At 49.1% G+C, this 17,283-nt stretch overlaps 1 protein-coding gene across 7 annotated transcripts in view; it reads right to left on the bottom strand.

Moving 5' to 3' along the window:
- The window catches only part of USP20 (ubiquitin specific peptidase 20), a 41,207-nt gene that overhangs the window by 16,659 nt on the left and 7,265 nt on the right, over positions 1-17,283 (bottom strand). For all 7 annotated transcript variants that reach the window (XR_001880707.1, XR_001880708.1, XR_001880706.1 and 4 more), the window contains 8 exons: positions 15,163-15,274; positions 12,456-12,552; positions 8,175-8,228; positions 6,476-6,538; positions 5,996-6,127; positions 3,905-4,001; positions 3,327-3,396; positions 1,980-2,093 (listed from right to left, as the gene is read on the bottom strand). Coding sequence is in view for 4 of the 7 variants with exons in the window: in XM_017848277.1 (XP_017703766.1) it covers positions 1,980-2,093; positions 3,327-3,396; positions 3,905-4,001; positions 5,996-6,127; positions 6,476-6,538; positions 8,175-8,228; positions 12,456-12,536 (611 nt within the window). In the remaining 3 variants the exon portion in view is untranslated. The remainder of the gene's footprint in view (positions 1-1,979; positions 2,094-3,326; positions 3,397-3,904; positions 4,002-5,995; positions 6,128-6,475; positions 6,539-8,174; positions 8,229-12,455; positions 12,553-15,162; positions 15,275-17,283) is intronic.

Raw genomic sequence — 17,283 nt, 5'->3', positions numbered from 1 at the left:
TGCCTTGAGCTGCTCACTCCCGAGAGAGGCAGGCAGCCAGCTAGTCAAGTTAGATCAGAGTGAGGCATTTCCTGACATTTGGGGAGGGGCCTACTCAGCCAGGAGCCCCAGAGGCTCACACATCTCTACAGACAAGAAGAAAATGTCAAGTCATAGCTGCCTCAATTAAGCAAAGAGCTCAAATAAAGTGGCATCATTTCCTGCTGGTGCACAACAAACTCGCCTAAACATGATTTGTTTTTGTTCTGAAACCCTTACTGTGGTTTTCTCATTTCAAAAGACATGTTCATTATTGACAAATCTAAAATTTCAGAAAAGTACAGGAGAAAAACACCACCACTAATGGCACCAGATACTTACCATTAGATTTCTGGATTTTTCTGTGAAACTACAGATGCATATACAAAAATACATACAGATATACACTTAAACTTGGCTTCTTACACAGCAGAATTATACTGCACCACACTGGTTTTCTTGTTTATTTGTTTTGTTTTGTTTTGTTTTGTTTTGAGACAGTCTTGCTCTGCTTCCCAGGCTGGAGTGCAGTGGCGCGATCTTGGCTCGCTGCAACCTCCGCCTCCCAGGTTCAAGTGGTTCTCCTGTCTCAGCCTCCCAAAGTGCAGGGACTACAGGTGTGCGCCACCATGCCCAGCTAATTTTTGTATTTTTAGTAGAGACGGGGTTTCACCATATTGGCCAGGCTTGTCTCGAAGTCCTGACCTTGTGATCCACCCGCCTCGGCCTCCCAAAGTGCTGGGATTACAGGAGTGATCCACTGCACGCAGACTTTTTTTTTTTTTTGAGACAGGGTCTCACTCTGTCACCCAGGCTGAAGTGCAATGGCATGATCAAGACTGACTGCAGCCTGCCTCAACCTCCTGGGCTCAAGCAATCCTCCCACCTCAGCCTCCTGAGTAGCTGGGACCACAAGTGTACACACCACACTCAGCTAATTTTGTAGTTTTTGTAGAGGTGGGGTCTTGCTATGTTGTCCAGGCTGGTCTCAAACTCCCAGGCTCAAATGATTCTCTTGCCTTGGCCTCTCAAAGTGCTGGATTTACAGGTGTCAGTGACTGCATCTGGCCCCACGCTGGTTTTTAATCTGCTTCTACACATAATACATATTTCTCCCATGCTGGGTTTTTTTGTTGTTGTTTTTGGTTTTTTTTTGAGACAGAGTCTGGCTCTGTTGCCAGGTTGGAGTACAGTGGCGCAATCTCGGCTCACTGCCACCTCCGCCTCCCGGGTTCAAGTGATTCTCCTGCCTCAGCCTCCCGAGTAGCTGGGACTACAAGTGCATACCACCATGCCCAGCTAATTTTTGCATTTTTATTAAACACGGGGTTTCACCATGTTGGCCAGGATGGTCTCAATCTCTTGACCTCGTGATCTGCCTGCCTCAGCTTCTCAAAGTGCTGGGATTACAGGCATGAGCCACTGCGCCTGGCCCTACGCTGGTTTTTCATCTGCTTCTACACATAATACATATTTCTATGTGCTCATTTTAAATTATTCTCAACTTTGACTTTTCCTGGAGAAATAGATCTAATCACAGACTCTGGTCTTTAAATTCATTTCATACTGTGCCAGAAGCTCCATCCAGTCTGTGCCCCCCTGACCCACACCTCCTCCTACACACGCAGCTGTGGCTGAGGCCGGGTCACCATGTCTCTTGGCAAAGACATCTACCCAGTGGCTGCTGGCTAGGGTCAACAGCAGGTCAAATTCTAGCTCACCTTTTGCAGGTTCCATGACCTTGAGCAAGATACTTAAAGTTCTCTGCACCTCAGTTTCCCTATTTGTAAAACAGGACTGGATGCAATTTCCACCCCGCAGGCTTGCTACAAGCATTACCCGGGACAAAGTGAGGCAGGTCCTCGCTGGGGGCTGAATCCATAGGAAGAGCTCAATCATGGGTGCTGACAGGAAACCCCAGTCCCCACACACCGCCCGAGGCTAGGGATGCAGCTGCTCACCGTTTCTTGTGCCAGACCTCAGAGACCAGCTTCTGGTAGCTCTTGCATAGGGCTGGCTTTTTGTCTGTGCGCACCAGGCCTCCGCACTCCAGGAAGAACTGAGTCAGCGGTGGGCTGGGTGCAAGGGAGAGAGAGAGCCAGGTCAGGAAAGCAAACGAGGCAGGTGGCACGATTTAGAAAGGACTGTGTAGCGGGGAGCCCTGAGTGCTCACGCAGGGAGCACAGTGACCCTGGACCTAGAAACGCCTAAAGGTGACTAGAAGGCTCCTACCAGATATGAGAAAATTGTATCCTCCAAAATTCATCTGTGAAGCCCTAATCCCCAGTACCTGAGAGTGTGACCATATCTAGAGACAGCGTATTTTTATTTTATTTTATCTCATCTTATTTTATTATTATTTTTATTATGTTGAAACAGAGTCTCACTCTGTTGCCCAGGCTGGAGTGCAGTGGTGCAGTCTTGGTTCACTGCAGCCTCTGCCTCCCAGGTTCAAGTGCTTCTCCTGCCTTAGCCTCCCAAGTAGCTGGGATTACAGGCATATGCCACCACACCTGGCTAATTTTTTTGTATTTTTAGTAGAGACAGGGTTTCACCGTGTTAGCCAGGATGGTCTTGATCTCCTGACCTCGTGATCCACCTGCCTCGGCCTCCCAAAGTGCTGAGATTAGAGGTGTGAGCCACTGCACCCGGCCTGGGTGCGGTCAATTATTAACAATAATAATAATTGACCTGCATCCTGCTACCTGAGGATAGTTACTAGGAACATTTTAGGACATAGTCTCCCAGACTTTTCTACACATTTGTACCCATTCCCTCTCTCCTTCCTGCATACATATACTGCATCTCTAATCTCCACTGGGTAGGAGAAGCATGTCAGACACAGGAGACATCCTCGGCCTCATGGAGCCGATAGCCTTTCCTTAATGGAAAATCGCGTTTCTCTCGTAAAACGAGATTTTACCATACAATGCTTTACAACCTCCTTTTTCCCCACTCACCAGATTCTGAACCCTGTTTTGTTTCAATGCATGCTGTCTTGTGCCATTTTTCCTGCACTTGCTGCAAGGGCTATGAGAATTTATACTCCCTTGCAGATGGGCCTTTAAATCATTTCCAATAAACAACAGAGCAGTAAGCCTCCTTGCATGTACAACTTCCCCAGCATTTCCAGTTATCTCCTCAGGATACATTCCGACTGGGGAGATTGCTGGGTCAAAGGGCATGCATGTTTTATAGGATTTTCCTATACATGTGTTTATGGGCAACAGGCTGGGAGCTGCTACCGCTGCTGTTTCCGGGGCTTTGCCAGGGACAGCTCTCAGCTCTCAGACAAAGCATCGACCTACCAATTGGACAGGGCCTGCAGGGCAGCGTTCATGTAGCAGGAGTTCCCGAGGTTCTTCATGCCTGTGAGGCCTGGGAAATAAACACAATGGGGGGGAGCAGGTGAGCGCCCTGCCCTGCTGAGGAGACCTTGCAAGTCACAACTGGCACAAAGCTGTGGCTCTCAACTGCCCAGGACCCAAGAAGAGGACATGGTGGAAGTGTTCCACCCCAGGGATCTTCCCAAGAAATCAACAAGGTTCCTGCTCACAACAGCTGTGGTTACCTGAGTGTTTTAAACAGATGAACTCCTTTGCCCCTCCGCCCAGCCAGGCCCACTGTCCACACCATACAGCAGAGGGGCTGGCCTGCCCAGGGTCATCCAGCTGGGAGAGGGGACAAGATAGCCGGCTCTCCAGAAGCTTAGCTAGGCCAGCCAGCTTCTGGAGGGAAGCCACCATGCTATGCAGCTTATCCGTCACCCTATCCTTCCTTGTCCATATAGCAGGTGCAAATAAAGACCAAGACTCTGGTGGTTTCCAGCCTCCAGGTGAGGCCCCCAGCCCAGTCCATCAGCTTCCCCTGCTGTGGGGGCCATTACCTCGAGGTTTCAGGTCATCGTCCTCTGACTCAGACTCTCCTTCATCAGCCACAGCAATAGGAACAGCTTTCAGAGGGTGGGAGGGTGGCGGGGAGTCCTGTGTTAAAGACCCCAAGTGAGGAAAACAGGGAACAGAGGGGCTGGAGTCAGAGGCCCAGGTGTCTCCCAAGGGCTGGAAGTCCAGCCCCACTGCCTGGAAGCCCCCACTGGGCTGAGCCAGTCAATTTGAGCAGCAGGCACTATGAAAAGAGAGAGATTTGGTGGCCTTGCCCTGGGAACTCCTTGATTTGTTTGTGCCTGTGTTTTTTTAGAGATGGAGTCTTGCTTTGTCACCCAGCCTGGAGTGCAGTGGCACAATCAGAGCTCACTGATGACTCCAACTTCTGAGCTCGAGGGGTCCTTCCACCTCACCCTTCTCAGTAGTTCAGACTACAGGCGCATGCCACAGCACCCAGCTAACCTTTTTATATTGCCCAGGCTGGTCTCAAATTCCTGGGCTCCAGCGATCCTCCCAAAGTGTTAGGATAACATAAGCCACCATGCCCAGCTTTTGACTTTTATTTTTTTATTGACAATAATAAAAAATATTTTATTTATAATAAATTTGGGAAAAATAGAAACATAAATAAACATGCAAACCCATTTTCCTGAGAGAACTACTGTTAATAGTCTGTATGTATATTATGTAGACTTTGTTTAAGAGATAGTCTTGCTCTGTCGCCCAGGCTGGAGTGCAGTAGCTCATTGCAATCTTGAACTCCTGGGCTCAAGTGATCCTCCCACCTCAGCCTCCCAAGTAGCTGAGACTACAAGCATGCGCTACCATGCCTGACTAATTTTATTTTTTGTTGAGATGGGGTCTCACTCTGTTGCCCAGGGTGGTCTCAAATTCCTGGGCTCAAGCGATCCTCCTGCCTTGGCCCAGCAAAGGGCTGAGATTACAGGCGTGAGCCACGGCGCCCAGCCTATATTATATAGACTTTTAACTGTTAATACACATGCACAACAAAAACAAGATATTGCATATACTGTTTTATAGCCTTTTCTATAAAAATTCATAAACATCTACCAAGTTCACAAATGCATTCAATAAGCACTTATCAAGCCCTATCATGTGACTGTCTGAACAGAAGGAGAGGCCAGGTGTGGTGGCTCCTGCCTGTAATCCCAGCACTTTGGGAGGCCAAGGCAGGTGGATTACTTGAGGTCAGGAGTTCAAGACCAGCCTGGTCAACATGGCAAAACCCTGACTCTACTAAAAATATGAAAATCAGTCAGGTGTGGTGGCGGGTGCCTGTAATCCTAGCTACTCAGGAAGTTGAGGCAGGAAATCAGTTGAACCCAGGAGGCAGAGGTTGCAGTGAGCTGAGATTGCACCACTGCACTCTAGTCTGGGCAACAGAGCAAGACTCGGTCTCAAAAAATTAAATTAAAATAAATGGAGGAGACAGCCATGCAATGCCACACACATGTCCTGGCTTCTCCTCTAGCAGGCAGCTCTGCCATCCAGGATTACTGACCATTCCCTGAGGACAGGCCCGGGGCTGGGCCCTCCAGGTCATGGGCTTGCTGACCCGCCGTCTCTAAGGTTGCACAGCACACACTCTTGATCAAAGGACCATTCTCTGGTTGACATTACAAGGTGGTTTCTGGGCATTTCCCATGGAGAAGTGTGCTGTAGCAACTACCTGGAATTCCCTTAGGAACGGTTTCAGATCTGGGATGGCCAGAGGCCATCTGTGACCTCGTCAACCCTCTCCATAAGGTCTGGGTCTACACTCACCTCATGGCCCTGAGCCCACCCCAACAACTACACTCTGCATGGCCACCCCATGGTCTCCAAGCCCCTCAAGGGAGGCCCTACTCTCAGTCACCTCTGCACCCTCATGGCCTCACACATGCCTTGGCACAGAGTTGGGCTCAGTGAGCATGTGCTGATGTGAGCTCCTCAAAGTCACCTGAAAACATATTGACCCAGGAACAGACACCTCTGGGACCTACTGACCCATGTTCCACGGATGCTCAGGTCGCACTGCCTCATCCTCAACACAGTGTTGCCAACAACCAAACAGAGCCCACCACACAGGTTACCTGTTCAGAGAACTTGGAGGAGGAGCCCGGCAGAGGGGCTGCCAGCCGCTGCTCCAGGAACACCTCCTTCTCACAGGCGTAACACCATAGCCGGAATGTGGTCAGGTTCACGGTCAAGTTGTGCTTTTTTGCCTAGAGGGTGATATCCAAAACGAGGTCCAAGGTATTCTGGCCTAACAAGTGCCCCAACCTGTGATGGCTACTCTGCTCCCTAGCCTCTCAGTAACAGGCCCTGTCAGGACAGAGACCAGAAGCTCAAATTTTGCTTACCCCCCCAGTCAGGACCCTGAGGGCTGCTGCTTATCAAAAGGTGCAGATGCAAAATGTTTTTACCTGCATCCCCCCTTCTTTGCAGGAGCCATGCTAGGATGACACCATTTATTGCCCCAGCCATTTAGGCCCAGAGCAGGAAGGTGGAGCTGGGGTTTAAACCCCAGGCCATCTAACTGCAGGGCCCATACTCTCAGCCACCACACTCACCTGTGCATGAATGGTGCTGTGGTCAGCGAAGGATTCTCCACAGCCAACATAGGAGCAGGAGACCTGGGAAGAGAGGGGAGGAGAATGGACTGGAGCTTGCCAAAAGGATGGTGTCAACACAGTGTCTCTGGTTCCATCCCAAAGTCAGTGCCCCCACCTCTCCTGAACAGGGACTACAAGTGACTGAGGCTCCACCATCTCAAAGGAACACAGGTCTGCAGGTCCATACACCTGAAATTCTGTTGGGCAGTGATGGATGGTAAACACTGTCCCTGCCCTCTGAGTGAGACAAGCAGTATGCCCTGGGCTGCTGCTCTCCAGCAAGACCAGGTGGGGTCCCGGCTGGGGCCTGGCTGCTCGGGACCCAGACCCTCCCCCTCCACGAAAACCCCATGTGAAGTGGGGTCAGTTATTGAGACCTATGTTTTTGGTGGGGATCCTAGGCCTCACAGCCATTTTCTAATGGGGGATGCTGAATGGGGACCAGGTGTTTGAAACAAGGGGCACAGATAGTGGGAGCCCAGTATGGACCCAGTACCCCACAGCAGGGCCCGCATGCCCCTGATGATGCTGCCTTGAAAGGGCCCTCGCACTCTCCTATCCCAAATCTACCCATCCTCCAAGGCCCACTCAGTGCCTCCACTGTGAGCCTCCATGCCAGCCAGTAGCCAATGGGCAATGCCACACTCCTACAGGAGTGCCTGCTGTCACTGCCACCTGTGATCAGCAGGTGCCATTTTCTGCATCAGGCTCCCACATCTGTCTGAGGGGACTGTGGCTCCTATGAGGTAGGACTATGTCCTACACTTGTAACAGCCCAGGAGATAACATCTGGCCCTTCTTGCTTCCCCTGGATACACAGTGTCTTGCTGTCTACTTTGTGCTGAGTGACAGGGCTGAGCAGAAGAGGCCAGAATTCCACTGGGGGCCCCTGCGCTTCTGCAAAGACTGACTGGCTGTCTTCACTCACTGCTGCTGTCTTTGTTGTTTTACTTGTGGGTTTTTTTTTTTAAAGAAATTTTAAGTAACAGTCATTTTAGTATGACTATAAAATACATGCTTGGAAACATTTTTTAAACACTACAGAGAAAAAAAAGAAAATTATCCTACCACTCGGGGAAAACTGTCATGTTTTCATACCTCTACTTTTACTCTTTTTAGTAACCAGTAATCATCCAAACCCTTCCAGCTTCTCCCGGACACCATCTCATGGCTAGTCACAGGCATCCGTCTTGTCCAGTTCTACCCTAACCCCATGAGGCGGGGACAGTTGTCAGTTGTCAGCGTCGCATCCTCTTTCTTATAGACGGGTAATGAAGGTTCAGAGAAAAAATGAGACTGGCCCGGGGAGAGACGCTGCTGAGCAGCAGTGCCAGGCCTCAAAGCCAAGACACCCACGTCGACTCACACATAAACATGCCAAGCTAGAATTCTGTCCTATGAAGAAGGGAGCCTTCGGTCCAGAGCCTTCTCCAACCTATTTTTTTCTCCTGTCATTTTTAATTGCTGCCAGAATGGCCAGCCCAGGATTCGCTGACTCTGGAGCCCTGTGCCCCTGTGCCCCTGCCCAAGGTTTCTGGCACTGCCCACCAGGGATGGAAGTTCCCAGCCCAGAGTCTAGCCCACTGCACCAGCCTGTGCAGTGCTGACAACAGGTGGAAGCAGTTCCATGCCCCCAATGGCCACAAGGGTCTTTTACCTGGAGACAGGCCCAAAGGTTTGGTCCGGTGACCCCACATGACTGACAGGTTCCCTGTGTGGGTTGAGAGGAGAGAGAAACAGCAGGTGTGAGGAGCCCGTTGCGGGGCTGAGCGCTGGGGCTGGTCCTGCCTGGAGGGCCCCACCTGGCTGACATGCACTCAGAAGGTCTCAGCTTCGAGCCCTGGCCCCAGAAAGGCCTTCGCCAGACTACCTGTCCAAATTAGGCTCCCAGGGGAGCACTTTAAACTTTACTGTTTGAATTCTATCCTGTGCCTCTAAAAACATTTTCAAACCAACATTTTATGATTTTAGTGTCTATAACCTAATCTTGGAAAATAAAATCATGTAAGAGACTCGTTAACATGCTCTCTTACCACCCCTTCTACTCTTCCTTTTCTTGCACTGAATTATTTCAGCCTTTCTACCCATTAGATGAGGGCTCCATGAAAGAGGGATGGTCTGTTTTGCCTACCCCTGGGAGTTCACAGGGCCTGGTATAAATGAAGAGTTCACTAGACCTGGCAAACCCCAGGAAATGCCCAGGTTTCTGGTGGTCTGGGCATCAGAGGCTGCTCTGTGTCTATCGCTATCCTTTCTCTCCTCCTTGCTTTAATAATGGGATGCATGGATTTTAGCTGAGCACACAGCTAGCTTGCTGCAGACGATATTTCCCAACTTCCACCATGATCGTGTGGGCTCAGTTCTAGTCAATGAGAAGACAGCAAAAACCATGTGTGCCACTTCTGCGCTGTGTGCTACCCTTGCTCTTTCTCCTCTTACCATTGGCTGGAATGGGGATGTAATGGCAGGAGCTGAAGCAACCACCTTGGACTCAGGAAGAGAGCCACATGTTGAGAATGGTAGAGCCACATGTTGAGAATGGTAGAGCCACCCTACCAGTCCTCCCTACCTGTGGTCTGCTCTGTGAGAGAAAGGAAACTTCTATCTTATTTACGCCACTCTATTTTAGGGACTCTTTATTACAGCAACTTAATTTGTGCCCCAAATAACTGTATCTGTGCATTTCTAAAACAGCAATTCCCAGCCGAGGCCCTACAACATCTGTTGTGCTTCCATCAGTTGTGAGAGGAACTCTGAGTGTTGGTCTTCGACAGCAGCTACAGTATCAGGCTCCACCACAGTGGGAGCAGACCCTTGGAGAGGACAATCCCAGTCTCCAGCTGAGTTCTTTTTTTTTTTTTCTTGAGATGGAGTCTTGCTCTGTCTCCCAAGCTGAAGCGCAGTGGTGAGATACAACCTCTTCTTCCTGGGTTCAAGTGATTCTCCTGCCTCAGCCTCCCGAGTAGCTGGGATTACAGGTGCCAGTCACCACACCTGGCTAATTTTTGTATTTGTAGTAGAGACAGGGTTTCATCATTTTGGCCAGGCTGGTCTCAAACTCCTGACCTTAGGTAATCCACCCCCCCTTGGCCTCCCAAAGGGCTGGGATCATAGGCATGAGCCACCGCACCTGGCCTCCAGCTGAGTTCCCAGGCTGGAGTGCAGTGGTGTGATGTCAGCTCACTGCAAGCTCCGCCTCCTGGGTTCATGCTATTCTCCTGCCTCTCAGCCTCCCGAGTAGCTGGGACTACAGGTGCTCGCCACCTCACCTGGCTAATTTTTTGTATTTTTAGTAGAAACTGGTTTTCACCGTGTTAGCTAGGATGGTCTCGATCTCCTGACCTGTAATCTGCCCGCCTCGGCCTCCCAAAGTGCTCGGATTACAGTTGTGAGCCACCATGCCCAGCCTGCTGAGTTTTTTACACACTACTTACAGAATCCCTTCCAGTCTCTGTAGCAGGGCCCAGCAACATCACCCTTTCGCTGAGGTCACAACCTTGTCACAGAGCAAGGTCAGCAGGTGAAGCCAATGAGCCTGGACAGCAGGTAAAGCCAGTAAGCCTGGAGCCCAGTGCAGCAAGGTCACAAAGCTCCCACCAAGAAAGCCTGGCTTCCCCCAGGGTGGCCATGTCAGCTCCCAGGCCTCCATGGCCTCCTTCTCATTCTCACTGCACCCAGATTCCAGCCATGTTTGTAAAAAGCCTGAACATGGGGTTGAAGTGAAGCAGCTTGTCACATACCATGAAGCTGAGATCTGCATTCTGTGGTTTAGGGTCTCTCACGGAGGATGCTGTGGGTGCCAGGAGATCAGTCTGCTTAGCAGACTCAAAGCCGCAGCCCCAAACCTTCCTGAATTTGTCATCTCTCTTGTGATTTTTTGAGTTCACAATTCACCCTCCTCTTCCCATTTTTTTTCCATTTCAGTTATTTGATTTATAAAAGTATTGTATGCTTGCTATAACAATTCAGATGACATCTATATGTTGTGTATGATATGAAATATTTCCCTCTGTACATTCTTCTTACACAAAACATGTATGCCTAGATCTTGAGGGGGTGATTTTTAGTAAAAATAAGATCACGCAATACATATTTATCTATAACGTGCCTGTGTCTCCTTTGAGGGTCACTCAAGTCTGTACATGAAGACTGCATCTCCTCTGTGGTAACTGCACACTCTGGACACACCATAACTGATTCACCCATCCCCTTTCTGAGGATTATTCAGGTGCCACCAGTTTTTCCCTTTTACAAATAATGCTCAATAAATACTGCTGTATCATATGTTTATAACTGGTGATTACATTTCTATGGGATAAATTCCCAGAAGCAGAATTGCTTCTCTAAAAGTTACAGTAATTCCCAGCCCTACCACAATGTGAATGGCCCATTTTCTCCGTTAACTGTCAGCTACGAATGGATCAATCTCTTTCCACCCATCTGCAAAATGGTATCATCCTATTTCGTTAGCAATATCCATAAGCACGAGAGTAAAGTCAGCCGTCTTTTTCCGAAACTTTCTTGTCATTTCTACCTCTTTCACTGGTAAGGACCTGCTCATATCCCTGCTCTTTCTGAGTATTTTAGAACGGCGCTGGTTTTATTTTGTAACTTTCTGGATACCCAGAGAGGACCTGAAGTTATGATCTCTGACACACAGGCCCGGAGCACCCCAGACACGCCCAGTCTCTACTCTAGAGGCACTAACAGGCTTCTGAACGGCTGCCAGTCCCAGCACAAACATTCCTGTGCTCCACCTCTCTTCTCCCACCTGCTTCATCCCCTCCCTGCTCTCAGATTCCCTAAGAAGCAGAGAGAAACACAGCTTCAGACAGTGCAAACACATCCGGGCCTCACTCTGCCCCACTTTACACTGCAAGAGGCGAAGTCACTTCAAAAGCAGCTATAAACACTATGAAGAACCACTCACATGCCAGGCCTCATGACAAAACCAGCTCAGGCCAAAGGCCACCAAGAACCTGCTGGTGCGGTGAGGCCAGGCGACCAGCATTAGGTGCCAATATGCCCAGGAATCCCACTCCTGGGAACATGCCTGCATGCAGCTCTGCCCATGGATGCAGTGACTTTTCTACAAGGCCGTTCATCGCAGCATCATTTGTTATTGGCAAGAGGTTGCAAAGGGTCCAGGTGTCTACCCACAGAGCATCGTCACTGTGGCCACACGATGAAATATGATGCAGCTTCAAGGTAACAAATGAGAAAGCTGTCTCTATGCACTGATGTCCAAAGAGCTCCAAGATACATTGTCATGTGAATAAAGCAAGTTACAAAACAGAGAGGATTGTATACCATCTTTTATGTAAGAAAGGGCAAAACTTAAAATGAGTTTATCTGCTTGTATTCACATAAAGAAACTGAAAAGATACAAAAGAGAGTAAGTGCTTACCCGAGGGTGGGCCGGGGAGGGTGGGCACAGGGGTGAGAGAAGGACTTCTTGACATTTATCGTTTTATACTGTTTCATTTGTAACCATGTCGAGTATTACCTTTTCAAAAATTTTCACTTACCACCACCAAAAGGATGGCAATGCATTCCCCTACTTTGAGAAGAGGCCCAGCTGGCTTCCTGCTCAGGCCTCCCTGAGCCCTCCTCGGGCCTCATTTGTAATAACACTCCTGGACTTGGAAAGCAGCGTTCATTCCCTGCCTTGGAGAGGCTCTGTGCACCCGCCCCAACAGCTAATGGACAGTGAGCATTGTGGTTCCCAAATGGCCTGGTCTAAACTATAATTAATGGCTATTAGGACACAGCCTCTGGAAGGTGGTCTCCCAAGCAGACGCCAGCATTTCCATTTACACAGAAGGCTGAGCAAAGACGCTCAAGGAACCAGTTTTTCCACCGCTTCAGAAATGTCCACACCCCAGGAAAGAGGTAGCCCTGGATGTGGGCCCTGGCCCCATAAGGTCTGACCCTTTACCTTAGATTTGAGCAGCAAGTCCTCTTTGGTCACCTCCCCTATGGAGTCGAGGTGAGGGCAAAGGTCCCTGGAGTCCCCCATCCTGGCCTGGGCTCACCTATGAGAAGACACAAGCAATCCTGGGTTAATGGCAGCCAGTGCTGGCAGGAGGTAGGGAGGTGAGTGGTTAAGTACATGACTTTAGCCTTGAGTCCTGGTCTGCCACAAACCAGCTGGTAACCTGGGGAAGTTGCTTAACCTTTTTGAGCATTACTTTCCTTGTCTAAGAAGATAACAGTTACCCCAATGGGTCGTTCCTAGGTCACGGAGACAACGTCTGTCAAATGCCTGGCGTAATCCCTGATGCAGAGAAAGCCCATGGCAGGTGGCAGGTATCGTGATCAGAATTATTGGTAGGGAAGACACAGGAGTCCTGTCTGCATTCAGGGAACTGCACACCAGACAATCTAAAACCACAGATGTTTCGTTAGAAGGAGGCCAAATCCATGTTCATCCAAGGATTCAGGAAGAGGAGGGGGCAGTGTAGAAAGGCTGGGTTTCAAAAAGGCAAGCAGCAGATGCTGACACTGGTCTTCTCAAGAGCCTCTGGGAGGCCAAGGGCTGGCAGACCACTTATCCCACTTCTCGTGGGAGTCCCCCCCAGGGAGTGGGGTTTGAACACCAGACCACCATGGGAGCAGGCCATGCAGCATGGCCTCCAGATAATGTCTTCTGAGAGTAGGGAGAAAGTCAGAAAGGCAAGAGAACAACCTAGAAAGCAGTCTGGAACTGTGTTTGCCGAAACATCAATAGTGGTGCATCTGGGTGATGGGTTTCAAGCAATGAAGAAAAAAAAAAGCTCTGTTGCTTTTGTTTAACTGACACATGTTCATTATAAAAACAAAACTCAAACAAGAAAGCACAAAGTAAAATAAATCACTGAGAACAAGTAGCAAACATCTTTCCCAACATTCTTCTGCATTTCCTTCTCTTTTAAATCAGGGGATAAAAATATATCTGTCCTAGAAAATAAATGCTGCCCTCAAGGGAGCATCTGGGTGATGATAAACAGCTCTGTATCTTGATTATGGGGTGCTTACATGGATCTACACGTGTGTTAAAAGTGCAAAGAACTGAACACACACGAGTGCCTACAGAACTAGTGAAATCTGAATAAGCTCCATGGATTATGCCAACGTCACTCTACTGATTGTACTAAAGACATACAAAGATGTATTATTAGTCGGGATGCTGGTACATGCCTGTAGTCCCAGCTACCAAGAGGCTCAGGTAGGAGATCATGTGAGCCCAGGAGTTCAAGGCTGCAGTGAGCTGTGACCATGCCACTGCACTCCAGCCTGGGTGACAGAGCAAGACCTCGTCTCAAAAAAAAAAAAAAAAAAGTATGTGTTACTCTTACCATCAAGGGAAACTGGGTGAAGGTACAAAGTACCTTAGGGTACACTTTTTGCAACTGCCTGTGAATCTATAATTATTTCAAAAGAAAACATTAAAAAATGAATAACTAAAGAAATGCTTCACATACGGTATTTTAGCAGAAGCAAATCCAGGAATCTGACTGCTGATTATAGCTTCAAACTGTTGCCAAATAAGGTCCAAACCAACCAAAGATGTCACTGGAGCCAAGATTGCTTTAACCAAAGGTAGAAGCCTCTACGTCTGCAGGGGTCTAAAAAACAAAAGACTGGGTGTGGTGGCTCATGCCTGTAATCCCAGCACTTTGGAAGGCCGAGGTGGGCAGGTCACCTGAGGTCAGGAGATCAAGACCAACCTGACTAACATGGAGAAACCCCATCTCTACTAAAAATACAAAATTAGCCAGGCGTGGTGCACATGTCTATAATCCCAGCTACTCAGGAGGCTGAGGCAGGAGAATCACTTGAACCCAGGAGGCAGAGGTTGCAGTGGGCCAAGATCGTGCCATTGAACTGCAGCCTGGGCAACAAGAGCAAAACTCCACCTCAAAAAACAAAAAACAAAAAACAAAAGCAGAAGCTGCATGTGTGCCCCCTGATCTGAGAGGTGGACCCCCAGACTCCTCCTTACGTGCCCCTCCCTGTCCCAAATGGTCAGCCAGGGTCAACTGGCCAGATTCCCATTCAGAACATGAGTAACTAGCACTCATGAGGTGTCAGATACTAAGGTAAGAGCTTTTTGTGCATTCGTTTATGAAAAACTATCCCAGCAATCATTGAGGCAGCTGTGATTAGCCCCATTTCACAGACTAAGGAACAGAGGCTCCTTCTTGTCTAAGGCCTCACAGGAATGTTGGTGCTAGAGCTGAGGCTCAAGTTGGTCAGATCCTAAAGGCCCACTCAGTCGCTTTCTAACTTGTATAAAACGTAAATGTGCAAAAGCGGGCAGAACTTACTGTCACATTGAAGATGAGCATAAAGAAAAAAAGGAAAAAACAAAGTAGACTGAACTGTATAACACACTTCCCTATTTCCATGTACCTAGACTCCTCAATCAACAACTCATGGCCAATCCTGCTTCATCTCAATCTCCTGCTTCCTCTTGCTTTTGTAGCAAATCCCAGACACACAGGCGATCACATTCCATCTGTATTTTTCTAAGAGATAAGGACTTGAAAAAAAAAAACAACCCCTATAATCACAATTCCATTCTTTCACCGACAGAGAAAAATCCATGTATCCTCCTCAGTATGTGTTGAAGGGACCCACCTGAGAGGAGGCCATGGGCTTACCTCTGGGTGACACGAAGTCCGCAGGAAGCGGCCAGCATTCGCATCCTTCGTTGACAGCTGACAGCAATGGGCTGCAGTGGTCTGGAGTGAGCAGAGGCCTCTGGCAAGGAGTCTGGGGGATGAACCAGGGCATTTCACACAGTTCTGTTACTATTTTTGAGACAGGGTCTTGCTCGCTTGCCCAGGCTGGAGAGCAGTGGCGTGATCACAGCTTGATCTTCCAGGCTCAAGCGATCCTCCCACCTCAACTTCCCAGGTAGTTGGGACTATAGGTATGCACCACCACACCCAGCTAATTTCTTTAAAATTTCTTATAGAGACAGGGTGTTGCTTTGTTGTCCAGGCTGGTCTTGAACTCCTGGGCTCAAGTAATCCTCCCACCTTGGGTCTCCCAAAATGCTGAGATTACAGGCCTGAGCCACTGTGCCCAGACAGTTCTGTTATTTTAAAATCATTCTTAGCACCAACTAGAAGCTAAAAAGGGCCCAGCATTCCTCCCAGCATTCATTCGGGAGGAACGAATTTCGGGATATTGGGGATGTCCGCAGGCTGGACTACTCCCTGTGCATCCAGAGAACAGTACCACCACATCACTCCTGGGCCAGCTGCCCAAGGCCCAGGCAGAGCTGGCACACAGGGGCAGCCCCTCCTAGGGAGCGCTGGCCTTCACTAGTCACTGCTGGGGCATTAACTTGGTGATCCCCAGGAGGAATCCTGCACAGGTCTGATGGAGGGATCTGCAGGGCCTCTCCTATTGTCCCATCAGGCTGCCACAGCCCATCAACCCTCTGGACAGGAAGGCCTGGCCCCTTCCACACATGCCACCAGGCCCCTCAGGTCATCCTTTGAGCTCTCAGGGATTCCCTGAGAACCCCTGACCCTTAAGTGTTCAGCAGGCCCAGGCTGCAGGCACAACCATGCTCATCCACACATTGCCACTACCCACACTTCACTGGCAAGTCACAGTCTCCTAGATGTGGACAGCTCAAAGAGGGAGAGGCAATTAGAAGCTACCATTTAAAAGAGTCACATGACAATGACAGCTTCAAGATTCCAAATTCCAAACCTCCTCAGTTGAAGTCAGGTTTTTTAGTTTTCTTCATTGTTTCTGCTGAGGCCATATGCCCTGAGTTGGCACTAGTCCTGCACTATTTTAAGCTGCAGTGGTGTGGGTTTTGCTAGCATCTTTGGTATACGATAATCTCTCTAGTTGGGTGGCTGGGGAGGGAGGGGGCAGGTTATAACTTGGCCTATTATTTATTTATTTATTTTGAGACAGTCTCACTCTGCTGCTCAGGCTGGAGTGCAGTGGCATGATCTTGGCTCACTGCAACCTCTGCCTCCTGGGTTCGTGTGATTCTCCTGCCTTAGCCTCCCGAGTAGCTGGGATTACAGGAGTGTGCCACCATGCCTGGCTGATTTAACAGGTCCACTCTTGATTTGCAAGTGCAATTGGACTTACATTCCTGCAACTTCAGAGAGAAAAATCAGCCCTGTGGCTAACAGCCCTCAATATATTCTCACTACTCCCCTTTTACTGATGAAGAAACAGAATTGGAACTTAAGTAACTCAGGAACTTGGGGGAGGTCAATCATTTGGCTAGTTTTTGTTTTGTTTTGTTTGAGATGGAGTTTCACTCTTGTTGCCCAGGCTGGAGTGCAATGGTGCGATCTCAGCTCACAGCAATCTCTGCCTCCCAGGTTCAAGCAATTCTCTTGCCTCAGACTCCTGAGTAGCTGGGATTACAGGCATGCGCCACTATGCCCAGCTAATTTTATATTTTTACTAGAGACAGGGTTTCTCCATGTTGGTCAGGCTGGTCTCAAACTCCTGACCTCAGGTGATCCACCTGCCTCAGCCTCCCAAAGTGCTGGGATTACAGGCATGAGCCATCATGCTCGGCTTACCTGGCTAGTTTGTAACAGGTGTGACCCTGATCAGATCTATGTGGTGCAGAGTCTTGCTCTAAATCATGAGTTGGATTTAGAGAAACATTAAACTGAGCAAAGAAAAGAAAAAATCAGGGCCGGGCGCGGTGGTTCAAGCCTGTAATCCCAGCACTTTGGGAGGCCGAGACGGGTGGATCACAAGGTCAGGAGATCGAGACCATCCTGGCAAAC

The sequence above is a fragment of the Rhinopithecus bieti genome, unplaced genomic scaffold, assembly GCF_001698545.2.
Source record: "Rhinopithecus bieti isolate Rb0 unplaced genomic scaffold, ASM169854v2 scaffold_29388, whole genome shotgun sequence".
NCBI classification, from domain to species: domain Eukaryota; kingdom Metazoa; phylum Chordata; class Mammalia; order Primates; family Cercopithecidae; genus Rhinopithecus; species Rhinopithecus bieti.
The sequence above is the reverse complement of the archived record's forward strand: the minus strand, read 5'-3'. Positions and strand labels throughout refer to the sequence as shown.